This window comes from Caenorhabditis remanei, chromosome IV, assembly GCF_010183535.1.
Source record: "Caenorhabditis remanei strain PX506 chromosome IV, whole genome shotgun sequence".
Taxonomy (NCBI): domain Eukaryota; kingdom Metazoa; phylum Nematoda; class Chromadorea; order Rhabditida; family Rhabditidae; genus Caenorhabditis; species Caenorhabditis remanei.
The window spans coordinates 21591564-21610141 of record NC_071331.1 but is presented as its reverse complement, the minus strand read 5'-3'; the positions used below and the strand labels follow the sequence as shown (position 1 = coordinate 21610141).

Below are 18578 nucleotides of genomic sequence, written 5' to 3'. Positions count from 1 at the left end.
CCCCGCCCCTTTTTTCTTGACTCCACCCACTCCAAAATTGTGATATAATCCCCGCCCACTTTTCGGTTTCCCATCCACCGTCCACACAGTTTCACTTATTGCTCATTGCCTTTTGATTTCCCCCAATATTGCATTTATGATAGGCCACGCCCACTTTTTGACTCCGCCCCCTTTTGAATATTGCATTGATTGTTTCATTTCACTGTGAATTAATTCGAAAAATTCGTCTTCTTAATCGATATCCAAAATGTTAAACCAATATTAACGTCCCGATTCTATAACCAGTGTTTTCATTATTATTATTATTCGCCCGAATCACCCAAAACCCAAAATCACTAAAAATCCCCGAAAAAAGTGTCGTTTGCTCGTATTTCTTATCAAATGAATTTGATTTTCTGAATTTTTTGAATTGTTTTGGCGAATGTTGCAAGAAAAACTGTCAAAAATGGAGTATTTTGGCTGAAAAACGTCTGAAATCTGAAATTCCAAGTTGTCCGAGAGGATTACACGAAGGAGTTCAGTGGAGCGCGTTATCAGTGGGGGAGCCGTGTACTCCTCTCGGATAAAGAGGGTGTTTCGAATTTTTTGGGCTTTTTGTCAAATTTTCAGTCATTTTTCTTAATTTTTGTGGGAATATGGGGTTTCAGGGGTGAAACTAACTGAAAAAAGCGTTTTTACATATGAAAACAATAAAAAACCGCTCAAAAACTCACTAATTCAGAATTTTTTAGAGAAAATCCCATTTTCAAGGAAATCTGAAGCAAAAACCCGTTTTTTCTCAATAAAAACCAATAAATACAGATGAAAATCGAAAAAAAAATCACATGAAACAGAAAAGATGCTAAAAAACTCAAATTTTTCGATTTTTTCGCTGAAAATTGATATTTACACGGGAAAAATCGATAAAATTACATGAAAAGCGAAAATCTGAATTTTAGGCCAGAAAACTCAATAATTACACCGAAAATACCCGTTTTTCCGCAAAAAAATACATGAAAATGAGAGAAAAAAATCGGAAAATAAAAATTAGAAATGTTGTGGCAATCGCATATAAACAGATCTATCGAGAACGGATTTCCGCTGGACAGTGACCGAATAACTGATAATTAAAAGGATTATATTGAATGCATAGAATAAATAGAATTCGTGACGACGAGATTCTTTCGGTGACGGGCACGGACGGAGTACGGTAGTCGATGATTTCGAACAGTTGACACGGTCGAAATATCCCGTTTTTTGACAGTGAGCTGAAAATGGAAAATTGAGAAAAATTGGAGGAGAAAAAGACGTTTTTGAATGAAAATTTGAGAAAAATCGGTGAAAAAACACAAAAAATGATCGTCTTTTAGGCAGAATATAATGAAAATTGAAAATTTCAGCCAGAAGTTGCTCAATTTCAGGTTGAAAATAGCATATTGAGACCTTTTTCAGCAAAAAACAGTAATTTTCAAAAAAAAAAATTAAAAACTGAAGAAAACACGTCTAAGACAGCCTTGATTCGTTTTTTAGTGGTAAACTTGAAGCTGAAATTTAAAAAAAAAACGAGATTTTTTCGATGGAAAATGCGTTGTATTTGGACTTTTCAAGATTTTAAATTAGAATTTTGAACATTTTGACCAGATTTTTGCCGATTTTTCTATTTTTTTCACTTAAAATTCTAAATTGTTCAAAATTTCAATTTTTAAAAACGCGCCAACGTCACGCCCAGTTCACACTATAAATGACTCATTTTCTGTAAAATGTTACCGATTTTTAGGTTAATTTGGACCAATTTTCATGATTTTTGGCTCAAAATTCATCATTTTCCTTCAATTTTCCACCTGAAACTCCGCTTACCAGCTTTGATCGCTTTGACTTCGAACTCTTTACACGGTGCACACTGAGTGACGATTTCGAATGGTTCGTGTTTCCAACACTCATCGATTGGATACTCTGTCGCCACTTTTCCAGTCAATCCAGTCACTTTGTTGTGTTCATTATCTGGAAATTCATGAAAATGAGGCTGAGGTTTTTTACGCGCTTTTTAATACAAAAATCATTAAAATTAATGTCCGATGCACCATTTTTCATCTGTCTGGCGTGCCTTTGGACGCGTTTTTCGGTCGCAGATTTGGAATGTTGATTTTAGAACGTATGGGGCGCCTTTGGCTCATTTTTTGTTGCAAATATAGGGAAATGACGTTCGATGAACCGTTTTAGCGAGGAAAAAGGCGAAAATGCGTCTAAAAGCACACCAGCATCATAAAAATGATCCAAATGGTGCATCGAACACAGATTTTTATCTATTTTCCCGTAAAAACGCGCCCAATACGCCCCAGACTGTCGAAAATTGCTCTCTTTTGAATATAAATGCGTCAAAGGCACGCCAACCACCATTCCATTTATTTTAATAGCGGAAAATGCGACTATACCGATTGAAGACGCACCTGAGGCGCGTCTTCAATCGGTATCATTTTTTCATGACAAAATATTCCGATCTGGCGTGCCTCTAGTCGCATTTTCCGCTATTAAAATAAATGGAATGGTGGCTGGCGTGCCTTTGACGCATTTATATTCAAAAGAGAGCAATTTTCGACAGTCTGGCGTGTCTTGGACGCGTTTTTACGATAAAATTGATAAAAATCGATGGCTGATGCACCATTTGGATTATTGGGGTGCCTTTAGGCGCGTTTTTCGAACGTGGGATATGTTTTTTGGGATAGTTTTGTTTTTGTTTTTTCAAAAAATCTGGCATTTTCAGATTTTCAGATTTCCAAAGGCTGGGGTGCTTTTGGCGCGTTTTCAAAAAAATATGAGTTACAATGACGAAATTAGACTAAAAATTAATAATCGATGAAAAGCCTTTTTTGCTTTCTCGGAAGTCTGGCGTACCTCGGACGCGTTTTTCTATATATTTCTACCACTTTTCGTTGGAAAAAGAACTTACTGGGGCGTCTTGGCCGCGTTTTTACGGCAAAATTGAATTGATAAAAATCTGCGTTCGATGCATCATTTGGATACTTTTTAGACGCATTTTCCCCCATTTTTCCTTGCTAAACGGTTAATCAAACGTGATTTCCCTATATTTGCAACAAAAAAACGCGTCAAAGGCACCCCATACGTTCAAAAATCAAAATTCACAATCAGGACCCAAGAAACGCGTCGAAAAGCACGCCAGACAGATGAAAAATGGTGCATCGGACATCAATTTTCGTGATTTTTGTATCAAAAAACGCGTCAAAGGCACGCCAGGCTCGGTTTCCAGCCTATTTTTCCAGTAAAAACTCACTATAGAAAGCTTTCTTCATCTCCATCTCATCATGCATCTCACTCTCTTCCGTGTATTCTTCAATGAAGAATACAAGAATCGAAAAACCGATTAGAGCGAGAATGAATGTCGAGATTTGTTTCGTACTACAGTACTCCATGGTTACTGTATTTTGGGGGCTGAAATTAATGGAAATTTTGAGAATTTCGGGTTTAAAATGACGGAAAAAAGCGAACAAAGTGGGAAATTTGGAGTAAAATTGAAATTTTCAAGTAGAAAATTGAATTTTTGAGGTTATTGGTCCAGAAAATTCAGTTTTTGAGTGTAAAATCGCTGTTTTGAGCTGCGAAATTAACTTTTTAAGTTAAAACCTAGATTTTTCAGTAAAGTACCGTATTTTTGAAACAAAAATCTATTTTTAGCTCTAAAATTGACCATTTCTGGATAAAGAAATCAGTTTTTTTATTCGAAAAAACTGGAAAAAATCACTTTTTGATAGAAAAAAAACTCAATTTTTAACGTAAAATTGAGAAAAACCGGTTCCGTTTCGGAAAAATCCACGTCCCCCGTAAATCCACACACCCCTCCTCCCCTCCCACAATACAAATACGCTCCAGTGCTCAACGCACGCGACGCGGCCGCGGCCGCCTCCCCCACCCTCTTCTTCGTCCCCTGCCTCCCCGATGTCTCCCGTCTCCACCACTCTAATCATTTCGGCGGCTGAGAAAACCGAATCAATTCGGCCCCCAACCCCCCGGTCTCGCGTTTTTCCTCTTTTGTGTTCGAATGCACATTTGTTCGGCCATTTTTAGACGGCCCCGTATTGCAGAATTTTGAAAAATCACTGAATTTTCCTATTTTTTGGAGATTTGTCGATAGAAAATCGAGAAAAATCGATTTTAGGCCAGAAAAATCCGATAAAATCGCGATTTTTTGCACATTTTCGAATATTCGAGTCTGGCGTAACTTTGGCGCGTTTTGAATTAGAATCCTAAACATTGAGGGAAAGGTGCTCTAGACGCACTAAATTGCAGTAAAACTATTTCTGGGGCACCTTTGGCGCGTTTTTCTCAGTGGGAATTCAGGAAAATCCACAAAAAATCAGATGGCTGGGGTGTCATAGGCGTATTTCTGTGATTTTTTGAAAATAAGTCGACTGGGGCACCTTTGCCGCGTTTTCTGAGTCTAAATCTTAAAAATAATTTGGTTGGGGTGTCTTTTCCGCGTTTTTTGAGTGGAAATTCAGAAAAATCAGAATGCTGGGGTTCCTTAGGCGCGTTTCTTTGTCAAATTCGCGGAATTTCAGTCCCTGGGCTCTTAAGACGCATTTCGGTCTTCTGGAAATCTTACAATCCCATTCTGGCGCACCTTTGACGCGTTTTTCACTGTTTTTAATGCAAAAAACGGGTTTTTTGTTCGGAGACCCCATTTTTCAACAAATAAAGTGATTTTCTGATGAAAAATGTTGAAAATCAAACTCAAAATATAGAAAAAAGTCGAATTAAACAAAATTCAGTTTTTCCTTGCGAAAAACACGAATCTCTACCATTTTTCATTAATTTTTATCGATTTTTTCACTCAAAATCACCTCAAAATTCGATTTTTCCACAAAAAAATCACTCAAAATCCACTTTTTCCGCTCGAAAAACGCCAAAAACCACGAAAAAATAAATTTAAAATTCAAAAATTTGTGTTTTCGCGGCGAGACCCAACTCGAAAATCGCATGCGCCTTTAAACTCGGCGCCAGCTGGAAGAAGTATTTTTAGGCCATTTTTGTCGGTTTTCAGCGCTAAATTCGAATTTTTCAGTGGTTAAGTAGTTTTTTGATGGAAAAATCGAAAAAATTAATGAAAAAGCGTGTTTTTCAACAAAAATTCCATATTTTTCCAGTTTACCGTCAATTTTTTGTCGTTTCTTCCCGGATTTTCTCAAATTTCTCAAATTTTTTTCGATTTTCAGCGAAGAATGGAAACGCGAAAAGTGCGTACACCGTCGGCGCGTATGTTGGCGTCGAAAACAGGGCGACGAGTACGAGGAAAATCGCCTCGACTCCACAATCGACCACGTCGGCTAGAGAGAGACCACCGACTCTGTTGCAAACACCTGAAGGACAGTTGGCTTATGTCAAGTGAGTCGAAGAAATAACGAAAATTTCAGAAAAATCAGGAAAATTGCGTCATTTCGGTGGAAAATCGGGCGAAAAATCGTCAATTTTTGGTGTAAAATTCACCGCGAACAAACGCGTCAAATGAGCGCCAGTATACAAAAAATAGGTGGCTGGCGTGCCTGAGACGCCTTTTTGCACTCAAAAACCGAATTTCTGGCAATCTGGGGTGCGTTGGGCGCGTTTCTGAAAATATTTTAAGCCTAAAGACTAGTTTTTTCAAAAATCTGGATTTTAGTGGGCTGGGGTGACTTGGGCGCAAAACGCGCCGAAGGTATTTACCCCAGATTTCTGGTACGAAGTTTCTGGAAAGCGTGACCGGCGCGCCAGATCATAGAAGTTTGATTTTTGAATGAAGAAAGGCGCCTAAGGCACCCCAGATGTCCAGAAAATCGGTTTTTGAGTGAAAAAAGGCATCCAAGGCGCCCCAGACAACTATTTTTAGAGCGTCTGGGGTGCTTTAGGCGCGTTTCCGACATGATTTTGAGCTTAAAAGTGTGATTTTTCACTTTTTTTGTTGATAATTTTCGATTTTTCAAAGTTACAGAAAAATCGGGTTAAAATTGCGTCATTTTGGCTAAAAGCACCCAAGAATCTCATTTTTGTCTAAAAACGCGGCAAAGGTGCCCCAGTCAGCTATTTTTTCCGGTCGAGAGATGAAATGGGATTGCTGACGCGCCTCAGACGCATTTTTTTCAGTCAAAAAACCGAAATGGAGTGTCTGGCGTACCTTGAGCGCGCTTCTAGGCCTCAAGAATCCCATTTTCAGTGTCTGGCGTGCCTCAGGCGCGTATCTGACAAGATTTTGAGTTTAAAAATACGATTTTCTATCGATTTTCAACCTAGTTTTTGCAGAAATTTTGGAAAAATTGGCTAAAATCAGCCGACAATCTTCTTTTTATGTCTAAAAGGTGCCCCAGACAAGATTCCCATTTTCTGTGCCTGGCGTGCCTCAGGCGCGTTTCGAGACTGAAACACCAAATTTCGAGCATCTGGAGCTGGACCACCTTAGGCGCGTTTCTGATGTGATTTTGAGTTTAAAAATGCGATTTTCTATCGATTTTTCATAATTTTCCATCGAATTTTCATCATTTTTTCTCAAAAATTTCAGAAAAGTGAGTGAAGCGCATCACCAAATCACTCACCGCTCTCCACACCTCCACACCCATCACCCGAATAATCCGATGCCATCACGTCCACGTGCCCCCCTTGAAATCCGAAAAGTGGTCGCCATCGCCCACCAATCGCCGCCACCAATGGAAGAGGAAATCGATGTGTCGTCGAATGGAGGGGCGGAGCTTGTAGATCATACGCATATGGAAGAAGTTGAGGAAGAAGTTGATGACGTCGTCGAAGAGATTCAGAGAGGAGGCGGAGGACTTGAAATGATACAGAAACAAGAGAAAATGGATGCTCAAATGGTGATGAATGGAGATTTTTCGGTGGCATCGGAGGTGACGATTAGTTCGATGAAATATCAGGGAAGACCTTCTGGAACACATGGGACACCACAAATGAGACAAAAGGTAGCATACAATCAAGACTCATTGCAGGTATTCATAGTGGAGAATTTGGGGGCTCTTGAACCCCGAAAAGCGGCGGAAAAGCGGACGAAACAGCGCAAAAAATGAGCCAAAACTGCCTAGAAATGGCTCAAGTAGCCTTGAATTGTAGTTTTTAGAGCACAAAACAGCTGAAAATCGACCGAAAATTGAGCCAAAATGACTCAAAATCCCTGAAAATCTGCTCAAAATTGGCAAAAACGGAAGAAAAAGAGCCTAGACAGCCCAAATTGCGAAAACGGCTCAGCAAGACTGAAAATGAGCCTAAATAGCCTAAAAATGGCTCTAAGTTGGAATTTTTAGCACAAAAATTGGCTGAAATTGGGCATAAACTGCCGAAAATTGCTCAAGTAGCCTTGAATTGGAATTTATAGAGCACAAAACAGCTGAAAATCGGCTGAAATTAAGTCTAATCATTTTAGAATAGACTCTGCTCAAAAATGAGCAAAAAAGAGCATAGACAGCCCAAACTGTGCAGAAAATGGCTAAGAATTCGCTGAAAATGAGCCTAAATAGCCTAAAAATGGCTCAGAATTGAATTTTGCTCCGTTCTGGCGCACCTTTGACGCGTTTTAGACAAAACTCACAAATTCAAAGTCTGGCGCATCTTTGCCGCTCTTTCAATTCGATGCTTGACTGAAACATCCTTTTTTGCCCTGAAAATTTCCACTTTTGAACCGATTTTTGAATTCTGGTGCACCTTTGGCGCGTTTATAGTCAATTTCAGGCCTAAAAAACTATTTTGAGCCGATTTTTGACGACTGGCGCACTTTTGACGCGTTTAACGACTGAAAATACCGTTTTTTGCTCGAAAAAGCCCGAAACCTTAGTTTTAAGCCTGAAAACTATCTTGGACCGATTTTTGACGGCTGGCGCACCTCTGGCGCGTTCAAAATGATTTTAAGATGATTTTTCGGCTTAAAAATGTCATTTTTCATCGAATTTTTTTGTAATTTTTCCATAAATTTTCGACGACTGTCGCACCTCTGGCGCGTTTAACTTTAACGTCTGGCGCGTCTAAAAAAGATGATTTTTTGGCTTTAAAAAGTCATTTTTCCATCATTTTTTCCTATTTTTTTAATAATTTTTCCAATTATTTGCAGCGCGTCTCAAACTTCACAGGTGAGACACTCAATCTGAAATCATCTGACTTGTCGATACCCAACAAGGCCGCCCATTTCTTGTATTTCCGTTGTTACGAAGAGCATGAAGTTCAAAAAGAGTTCCCTCTGACGATCGATGAGAATCGAAAAGGTCCACAGAATTTCTTGGTGGAGCCACGTGTTGGACTCAAAAATACGGATTACTATATTGATAGTTATCTGTGGAATCGAGGCAAATCGACGAGTTCAAAAAAGAAAATATTCGTGGAAATAGAGGGAAATCACGTGAAAACGTCGAGACGTTCGTGTGAAACCGCACATTATGTGTTGAATTGGTATTACTCTAATATGGAGAATCGTATATGCAAAAAGGTAATGATTTGAGACTGAAAATTGACTAAAAATTGGTCAAAAACGACTGAAAATCATAAAAATTGGCTCAAAATGCTCGGGAAATGGCTGAAAATCACGTAAGTTCAACCTCAGCCAATTTTGGCTGGAAATCCCGTAAAACAGCTCTGAAATAGCTGGAAATCTGCTGAAATTCTCTTGAAGTGGCGTAGAAATGGTTCAAATGGCCCTAGACTGACTGAAATTTCTGAAGAAATGACCCAGAATATGTCAAAATTGAACAATTTTGACTGAAAATTGGTCGAAAAATCTCTCATTTCAGCCCTAAACCTGGAAAAACAGAACATCTTGATCGAAATCTCTTGAGATTCGTTTTAAAGACTTGAAAATAGTCTCAATTCGCATTCCAGACTGAAAATTGTGTCAAAAATCGATGACAAATGACTCAAAATTGATCAAATTTGAATGGAAATCATAGAGACACGCCCATTGTTTATTTAAAATCAACCGGAAATCACTCAAATCGACTCGAATTTTTACATTTACGGATTCACCTGAAATTCATCTGAAAACCACTTTTTTCCGTGACTAAAGTCGCTAAAAATGGTGGTTTTCAGACAAATTCCAGATGAATCCGTAAGAGTAAAAATTCGAGTCAATTTGAGTGTTTTATGGTTGATTTTAAATGAAAAATGGGTGTGTCCCTATCATTTTCAGTCAAATTTTATCAATTTTCAGTTATTTTCAGTGATTTTTTACCAGTTTCAGTCTAGACTCATACACATGCGAATTGAGACCATTTTCAGACATTTAAAACGGATCTGGAGAGATTTAGATCAAGATTTTCAGTTTTTCTGGGTATAGGGCTGAATTTAGAGGTTTTTAGGCAATTTTCAGTCAATGTAGATTAATTTGAACATATTCTGGAACATCCTCTTAGAATTTTTAATCGAGTGTCATTTGAGTCCTTTCTATGCCCCTTTCAGAGAATTTAAGCTCATTTCCAGCTGTTTTCCAGAATTTCCAGCCAAAATCAGACTAGAAGTCATTTCCCGAGCTTTTTGAGCCAATTTTCATGATTTTCAATGGTTTTCGACCAATTTTGGCTCATTTTAGGTCGATTTTCAGCATTTTCTAGCTCCTATAATTTTCAGGTGTGCTGGTTGGAGACAGTGGCTGATTGTGTGCGCGCGTCGCCCGTTCTTGTCCAATACCACGTGAATTATCTATCCGACAATCCGATTGAACTCAGAAAGACACCAAAACTCTATAGTGACACTCGTTCGGTGGCTCAAGAATTGTTGAGAAGTGACTCACCACTTCAGACTGTTCAGAGATTTGTAGAGACTGGAGAAACGGATCCCAGAGAGATTATTAATAAGAAACAGGTAGGAATTGAGAGGAAAAATTACATTTTCTTTGGAAAAACTGGTCATTTTCACTCAAAAAATGGTCAAAACCCTTATTTTTGACCGTTTTTTTTGCAGATTTTTCCAACTTTCCAGTAGAAAATTGCAAAAATTTATTAGTCTCTGCAAATTGTCGTAATATCTGATACATCGGATTACGGTGTTTGCTCACAATTGGGGCTACAGTAATCCAAGGCTTGAAAATTCCAACTTTTGATTGATCACGATCAAAAAAACTCATTTTTCATCGATTTTTGAAAGAAACAATTATTAATAAGAGAGAGCTAGGAATATTGAGGGAAACTCGGGTAAAAAACGGGGAAAAAATGTCAAATTTGATTAAAATGGACATTTCCACTCATTTTTGCTAGAGAACGCGTCGAAATACGCGTCTAAGGCGCCCCAGATGCCATATTTCCTCATTTTGGCTTAAAAAACGCGTTAAATGAACGCCAGAAAACTGAAATTTCGAACTGAAAATATTTTGTTTGAAAACGGCAGTTTTTCAACCTTGTTTAGTCGAAAATTTGAATATCTAAGCCTTGGACTACCGTAACCACAATTGTGTACCAACACCGTAATCGAATGAATTTCAATTAAAATTTTCCTGAAAAAAAAATCATAAATTCATGATTTTTGCTCAAAAATCGCAAAAAGTTCGATTTTCTATGCAGAAGAAGCTGAAAAACACAATTTTCACATCGAATATGACAAAATTAGACACAATTTTGTGTCTAATTTTGTCATATTCGATGTGAAAATTGAGTTTTTCAGTTTTTCATGAAACGAAAATATCTGTTAATTTTACGGTGTTTGCATACATTAGGATCTACAGTAACCCAACGACTAAATTTCTTAAATTTCAGACAAAAAAATGTCGAAAATCATTCATTTCAACCTAAATTTTTTGTAGATCAAAAAATTATCCGCCGCCAAAATTTAAAAAAAAAACAGTTTTTTCGGGAAAAATCACCCACTTCAATACTATTATCGAAATAAAAAAGTTCCGACATTTTTTCCTCGTCGGTGTTTGCGGACTCAAGCCAAAATTATCAAATTTTGGCTTGAGTCCGCAAACACCGAGGGGGAAAAAATGTCGTAACTTTTTTGTTGCGACAATATATCCATTCAGTTTTATGGTTTGTAGGTGTTTTTAGTTAGAAAATTCTGATTTTCAAGTCAAAAATCGATCAAAAACTGGTGATGGGGGTCGTTTAATGGTGCATCGACCCATATTTACCACGATTCTATGTATACTGTATCCATTCAGGCGTACGAAATGCGTCGTTACGTGATGGCGAACGCCCGTAAACGTGGACAACGCAAATTCGAAGATATGTATTTCGACGATGAGATGTTCGAAGAGATTTACTATAATGAGCACGGCGAACCGATTAATGTTCGAAATACGACGAACAGAGGAGAACAACAGACGGATGCGGGAAGGGCCGCTCAGTTGGTAAGTTTAGGGGAAAATTGGTGGAAAATTAGATTTTTCAATGAAAATTCCATGAAAAAACCTTTCAAAATGAGGATTTTCCGCTCAAAACGCGTCCCAGGCGCGCCATAATCATTGTTTGAACGAAAAAAACCAGGGATGTGCGTGTGGAGGCGCTTTGGGCGCTGAAAGATTTCAAAGTGGGGCGAAAATGCGACGAGAGAGAGTGTGTAAAATCGAGAGAGTGCGTCTGCGTCTCTCCATTTCGCACACTCTTTCTCGTCGCATTTTCAAATTACGGCTGAAAATGCGAGGCGCTCAACGCCACCCGGGCACATACCTGGAAAAAATTCAGAACTTCTGACGGAAAACGCCAGACAACTAAACTTTTTAATTTTTATTTGAAAAACGCGTCTGACGCGCTTTTCGAATTTTTTAGCGGAAAAGTCAAATTTTCGACTATCATTCAGATATAGAACAATTTCTGAAAAATATTTATAAATGTTCACATTTTCGATGAAAAAGTGAAAACAAATTCAAAAATTTTAGTTCATTTTTAAAGCCGGGGCCTCAGCGCACCCTATCACTCCGAAATCTACTTTTAATGCGTCAGCGCGACGGGAAAAAGGGATTTTTTTTTCGAAATTTTGATGCTATAAAACGCCAAAACTTTGCTGCATTCGGTAGAAAACTGCTGATTAAGTAAATTTTTGTATACTGTATGATATCTTTTTCGCTATGCGCCTTCAAGCATACAGTAAGAGTTTGATCAATTGGATGCGTAGGGACCAGTGGGCCTTGACAAGTATGAAAATCATCAATTTTTTCCGTTTTTGTTGCAGGCAGTCCGTATGGAGGGACGTCGTATCGAGAATCGTATCGCCCGAATGTTGGATAATCGTCTTCCGGCGCCAAAGAACTATGCCGACATACTATCGGAGTGGATTGGAGCACTCGAATCCACTTCTCAGGACAATTTTCATATGGTACGGAAATCTTCAATTTGGAGTTTTTTAGCTGAAAAAAACACTTTTTGAAGCCAAAAATTCAGATTTTTGCCATTTTTTCCATCAAAAAAGCTGTTTTTATGAGAATTTTCCCATATTTTCCCTCCAAAAACCCCTCCAAATCTCGTTTTCAGGTAATCCACGACGTGGTGAATTCGATGCGTAAACAAATGGATGATATGTTGGGAGGCGGAGAGCACGAACACGAATTCCTAGTCGACGAACCGACGACTTCTGGAAATTCTGGAAATGCGGCGAAACGAATGAAGTTGATGGGAGAAGAGGAGGAACTGAATCACGACGTTGTTGAAGAGGAAGAGGACGAGGATGGACACACGACGACTCGTCGTGTTGAGACGACAACCAAGAGATTTGAAGGTTGGTTTTGGAAGAAAATGAGGGAGAAAATGATACATTTTGAGCTAAAAATCATGAAAATTAGTTCAAAATAACATAAAAATCGGTAAAAATTGAGATGTTTGAGTGAAAAATCAAAAAAAAATTGATTGAAATTCGTTCAAAATGAGAAATTTCGAGGATAGACTGGCGTGACGTCGGCGCGCTTTCAAAGTTTTTTATTTTTCCGCTTAAACTGGAAATTGAGTCAAAAAAGACCCGGGGCACCTCAGACGCTAAAATTTAATGATTTTGATAGAAAAATGAGCTAAAGTTCCTTATATTCGATAAATAGTCTGGCGTGACGTCGGCGCGTTTTTGAATTCTCAAATTTTAGCCAAAAATGTCGAATTTTTTCGTTTTTTTTTCAGGAAAAAATCGATTCTGACAATCTGTAACGGTTTTCGAATCAAAAACTCGGAAAAATTGAAAAACGAGCCAGTTTTCGAATAAAAATCACAATTTTCTTCTCAGAAACGCACCAAAGGCCCCATGACTCCAGATTTTTTATATGGTGAAAAAACGCGTCGAATGGCGCGCCAGACAGACAAAAACTGTATTTTGTGTCACTTCTGATAGATTTTCATGATTTATTAGCCGATTTCAATTATAAAACCGCGCAAAAGGTGCCCCAGACACATCTAAAAACTCGATTTTTGGATAAAAACACCCCAAAATCTGAAATTTCTATTGATTTTTGAGCGATTTTTATTGTTTTTGAGGCTATTTCAACTATAAAACCGCGCCAAAGGTGCCCCAGACAATTTCAAAATCAGTTTTTTCGACCGTTTTCATTGAAATTTCCATTCTAAATGTGTCGTAAGTATTTGCAGGCGAACGTTACATATTCGACGGCCAAGAATACGTCGAAGAGGAAGTGATTGCCGAAGAGATTGAAGAAGTCGTCGTCCCATCGGATACTGTAGTCGTTGATGAGACTACTGTAGTTGTTGGAGAGAGAGGAGACGCAGACGAAACGAATGGAGAGGAGGGAGAAGAAGTCGTTCATGAGGAGGTCGTCGTTGAGGAAACCGTCCCGGAAGAGCATTAAAAATTCTGAAATTTTTGAAATTTTTCTGAAAAAATCTGAATTTTTTCCAAAAAAACTGAAATTTTTCTGAAAATTTTGAATTTTTTTTCAAAAAAACTGAAATTTTTCTGAAAAATCTGAAATTTTACCCTCTGAAAACCCAAAAATCTCATTGACCCCCTCCCCCGTTTCATGCATTTTCTCCTCATTTTAACTCAAAATTATCATCTGATTCTTACCTCTGTCTCACTTCCTATCGCCTTAATTTCCTCGTCCTGACTACAAACTACAGAAACTACAAACTACAAATCTAGTAAATTTGGGATTTTTGAGTGACAAATGACTGAAAACAGAGCTGAAATTTTGAGTTATTCAGTTATTACTTTTAGAACGCGTCCGAGGCGCGCCAGAAACTCGATTTTTTAGCTGTTTTTAATGCTATTTTTTCGAAAAATTATTCAGAAAGCTTGTTTTTTAACGTTTTCGGGAAAAATTTTGACATTTTTAGCGTGAAAAACTCAATTTCGGTCTGAAATTCGCAATTTTTCATTTTTCAAAGTTTTTAGATGAAAATTCTAGATTTTTGTATCAAAAATCTGGAATTTCACTTTAAAACACTCAAAAACTGGATTTTTTGTCATTTTTTCACGCTTTTTTGTTCAAATTTCAAGATTTTTGCATAAAAATCTGACATTTTCAGCCCCAAACACGGTTCCGTCTGAAAATTCGACATTTTTTTAGCCCAAAACCTGAATTTTCAGACAGATTGAGTCTTTAGCTGAAAATTACAGATTTTCTCATTTTTCTTCTCAAAAATCGCTGATAAAACTCGATTTTCGGTCCATTTTCAGAGTGTTCAGGTGAAAATTCAAGATTTTCTCATCAAAAATCTGAAATTTCAGTTTTTCTCTCAAACTTTCATCTTAATATCGAATTTTTTTAATGATTTTACGCTATAAATTCGAGTTTTTGATTTAAAAAATTTAAATTTTCAGCCGAAAACTTGAATTTTCAGCCAAATTTCCTCTCTCATTTTCCCATTTTTCTCCTCCTAAAAATTTGCCTTTTTATCTCTTTTTCTCTCTCTATCTTCATCTCTATAATTGGTTTTAATATCTCTCTCTTTGTTCGCTTTGTAATAATAATGATTATAATAATCGTTCTCTCTGAAATAAATTCAATTTAACCACCAATTTTCTCCCTGATTCTCTCCATTTTCTGTGATTTTTGTCGGTTTTTTGACCTAAAAATGTTATATTTTATGTTCTTTTTTTCAGGAATTCTTTAAATTTTTCAAAAAAGCGTCCAAGACGCGCCAGAATTGTCTAAAATTAATAGAAATTTCGAAAAAAAACGCGCCCGAGGCACCCCAGTTTCAGATTTTCGAAAATTTTGGGCAAAACAAGCGCCTGAGGCACCCCAGACTCTTAAATTTGAAATGTTTAGTTCCAAAAACGCGTCAAAAGCACGCCAGACTCTGAAATTTTCAATTTTCGATTCAAAAAACGCGCCGAAGGTGCCCCAACCCTGAAATCTGAGAATTTAGTTCCAAAATGCCTCAAAGGCACGCCAGCCTCTAAAATTTCCAATTTTCGATTCAAAAAACGCGCCGAAGGTGCGCCAGACTCAATTTCTACGAGTTTTTTGGTTCGAAAACCCCTCCAGATTCAGAAAATCACAGTTTTGCCTGAAAAAAAATGAAAAAACTTGAGATTTTTGGCTAAAAATTGAGAATTCAGAAACGCGCCAACGTCACCCCAGCCTATTTATCGAAATTTCATCATTTTTCTGGAATTTTTAATCAAAATATTCAATTTTCAGCGTCTGAGGTGCCCCAGATTCTTTTTTGTTTAAATGTCTAAAAAGAAAAAACTAACAATTTGAAAAACGCGCCGACGTCACGCCAGCCTTTCTTCGGAATTGCTCGTTTTCGGTCGATTTTTACTGATTTTTAGTAATTTTGGACAGTTTTTTCCTGGTTTTTGGCTCAAAATTCATCTTTTTTTCCAGAATTAAAAAAAAAACGAACAATTTGAAAAACGCGCCGACGTCACGCCAGCCTTTCTTCGAAATTTCTCAATTTCGGTCGATTTTCCCCGATTTTTCTCATTTTTTCGGATTTTTTCACTCAAAAACTTAGAATTTTCTCAATTTTCAGCCCCTTCCTCCCAATCGAAAATCAAAATGTTGACATTTTGTCCGGAATGCGGATGCGTATTGCAAGTGGAAGCCGGCGATCAGTGTATGCGTTTCTCGTGTTCGGCGTGTCCGTACGTGTGTCCGATCACCTCAACAATCAGTTCGAGAATCTATCCGAAACTCAAAGATATCGATGATGTACTCGGTGGACCCGGCGCGTGGGAAAACGCTCAGATTACTGATGGTAAGGATGCGAAAAACTCGAAAATTCGAGAAAATGGCCTAGAAATCTGTAGGATGGCCTAGAAACCCAAAACAAGTCCGCGCATTGTATTCAGGGCGTTGAGAGCTTTCAAAAAAGTACCCACAAGCCTAGGTTCTGAGCGATTTGGGTTCCACCACGAAAACTACAGTATCCCAAAAGGGTTACTGTAGTTTTCGTGTCGAGACCCATCTTTCTCCAAACTAAGGCATGATTATACTCATATCAAAGCTCTCAACGCCCTGAATACAATGCGCGGACAAGTTTTGGGTTTCTAGGCCAACAGGCGGATTTCTAGGTCATAACTTGGAAAATATCGGTTTTCATCCGTTTTTCTTGGAATTTTTGCAATTTTTGAATGATTTTTTTGAATTGCAGAACGATGCCCGCTGTGCGCACACGAACGTGCCTATTTCATGCAACTCCAAACTCGATCCGCCGACGAACCGATGACCATTTTCTATCGATGCGCCGACAATTCGTGTGCCCACCGTTGGAAGGAATAGGATTTCTATTCTTGATTATTTATTTGTTATTTCTCATTGTTTTGTTGTTGTCCTGCCGATTTTTCAATGTCTGAGCAATTTTTCGTGGTGAAAATATTTTATGTTTCGATTCGTATTTTCAAGTAAATATGAGGCAAAAACTCGGTTTTTTTAAAATAAAAACCGAAAAATCGGGTAAAAACACAAAACAAGAAAAGAAGTGAACCTCAACACCAAATTATAATAAATAAAAATCTCAATTTTCGCTGGAAACATCAATTTAAACGAAAAGTCGTAATTTACAACGGGAAACCCCGTTTTTTTCCGCTCAAAATTGATGTCTAAATGGGGAAAATCGATGAAATCACTCGTTGAAAACTTGAATTTTGCGCGGAAAAAATACCATTTTTTAGGTCTAAAAAATCACTTATTACACCGAAAAAACTCGTTTTTCCGGCCGAAAGTCAATAAAAAGTGATATCGGGGCCTAAGAATGTGGGAATTATACACAGATGGAATTGGAAAAATTGGAAGAAATAGATTGAAATAGTCGTAATAAAAGAGATTCTTTCGGTGTTAGGCAGGGACGGAGTACTGTAGTCGACGATTTGGAACAGTTGACACGGTCGAAATATCCCGTTTTTTGACAGTGCGCTGAAACATGAATATGGGTAGTTTGAATTCAATTTTTCTGTGCGAGGGATGTTCGCCTCGCCCCTCGCGGCGGCCACGAACTTACCTAGAGGTTGTTTGGATTTTCTTCCGGGAAAAGGGGGTCGTTGTTCCAGAGACTGAAACCTGAAATAAGCATGAATTACATATCGAAAACGATCAAATATCCTTACCTGGACTGTGGGATTGAATGGCGTCGTAATGACGACGCGACGACAGAGGACCGTCGAAGACTTTCCCGCACACGGCACATCGTCCATAGTTTGGCGGATTGGGCATTTCGACTTGCCGGCCAAATCCGGGATTGTTGTCCCTTCCTGGTTGCGAGTCGACTCCAACCGCTCTCGTAGAGGATACACTGACGGGTCCAGAAAGATTGTTCGACGGTGATTCGTTTCCGCCAGGTATTACGTCTGACAGAGATCCGCCCTCGGCAAGAAGTCCATTTTCATCACTCGACGTAGGAGACCGATGTGGAAAATGTCTTGGATTCTCACCGTTCATTGCGCCAGGTGCCGGATAGTGTGTAGTCGGTGGCTGAGCACCAGGTGTCACATTCTGAGTATTCAATGCATCAGGACGTTCTGTGGGATTTCGCCGTCCTCTTCCTTGATACGGAGGATCTCCGGGGTTTGGCGCACCGAATGGAATCCCTTGCTGAAAAAAGGGAAAATAGGTTTAAAGTAGCCATATTAGCTTACTATGTTGTTCCACATATGAAATGCGTCCTTTGAGCTATAATTCAGGGAAAGCAAGGAAAAGACAGAGAAGATCCATCTCTTAGCTGAACGAGACGAAATTACATTTTTTCTGCGCGCGCGATGTGTTTGATCTACATGATCTACTAGCCGGACTACTACCATCTACTTGTAGGTCTATTATCGATCCCCCTATTTATTTTTACTGTTACAAAGCAAACGCGCTCCGCGGCTAATCGTCATCCGTTCCTCCGTTCATCAGAGACGTCACGTCTCATACCACCCCCTCCCCCCCCCCTCATCGTCATTCACTCAATATTTTTTCTTTCGTTTTGGACCCGCGATGCCTTCTCTTTCTGGATTTCCCTTACTTTCGGTTCCTAAATTGGTTCTGATTGAAATATTTAAAGAAATATTGCCCAGTGAATTGTGAGTTTTCTTTATTTTATAGCAACATCAGCCTTTTCCGATGAACTCGAAAAAAAGTGTGAAAATCGATAAAATCATCCATTTTTGCATGATGGTCCAGACAACTCATACGATGGTTTTTAACAAGTAGGGTCTCGCCACGAAAACAAAGTATGATGAGAAGGATTACTGTAGTTTTTGTGGTT

The 18578-nt window shown here is 38.4% G+C and overlaps 4 protein-coding genes across 4 annotated transcripts; 2 read left to right on the top strand and 2 right to left on the bottom strand.

The window, feature by feature from the left end:
- Positions 1-1026: 1026 nt before the first annotated feature.
- On the bottom strand, positions 1027-6861 carry GCK72_015647 (uncharacterized protein; the record flags this gene model as incomplete). The annotated part of the gene is made up of 5 exons (XM_053731035.1): positions 1027-1247; positions 1837-1980; positions 3269-3426; positions 5237-5351; positions 6558-6861. 5 exons carry the CDS (start codon positions 6859-6861, stop codon positions 1027-1029), a joined length of 942 nt encoding a protein of 313 aa, XP_053585807.1.
- GCK72_015646 (uncharacterized protein) lies at positions 3465-13729 on the top strand (the record flags this gene model as incomplete). The annotated part of the gene is made up of 9 exons (XM_053731034.1): positions 3465-3486; positions 5208-5376; positions 6524-6938; positions 8078-8449; positions 9583-9816; positions 11108-11296; positions 12118-12261; positions 12417-12660; positions 13512-13729. The coding sequence occupies 9 exons, from the start codon at positions 3465-3467 to the stop codon at positions 13727-13729; spliced, it is 2007 nt and encodes a 668-aa protein (XP_053585806.1).
- A 2163-nt stretch (positions 13730-15892) lies between these two features.
- Positions 15893-16615, top strand: GCK72_015645 (uncharacterized protein; the record flags this gene model as incomplete). The annotated part of the gene is made up of 2 exons (XM_003090756.2): positions 15893-16091; positions 16488-16615. The coding sequence occupies 2 exons, from the start codon at positions 15893-15895 to the stop codon at positions 16613-16615; spliced, it is 327 nt and encodes a 108-aa protein (XP_003090804.1).
- Positions 16616-17333: 718 nt separating this feature from the next.
- On the bottom strand, positions 17334-17982 carry GCK72_015644 (uncharacterized protein; the record flags this gene model as incomplete). Its single annotated transcript, XM_003090757.2, has 3 exons — positions 17334-17392; positions 17440-17923; positions 17968-17982. The coding sequence occupies 3 exons, from the start codon at positions 17980-17982 to the stop codon at positions 17334-17336; spliced, it is 558 nt and encodes a 185-aa protein (XP_003090805.2).
- Between the last annotated feature and the right edge of the window lie 596 nt (positions 17983-18578).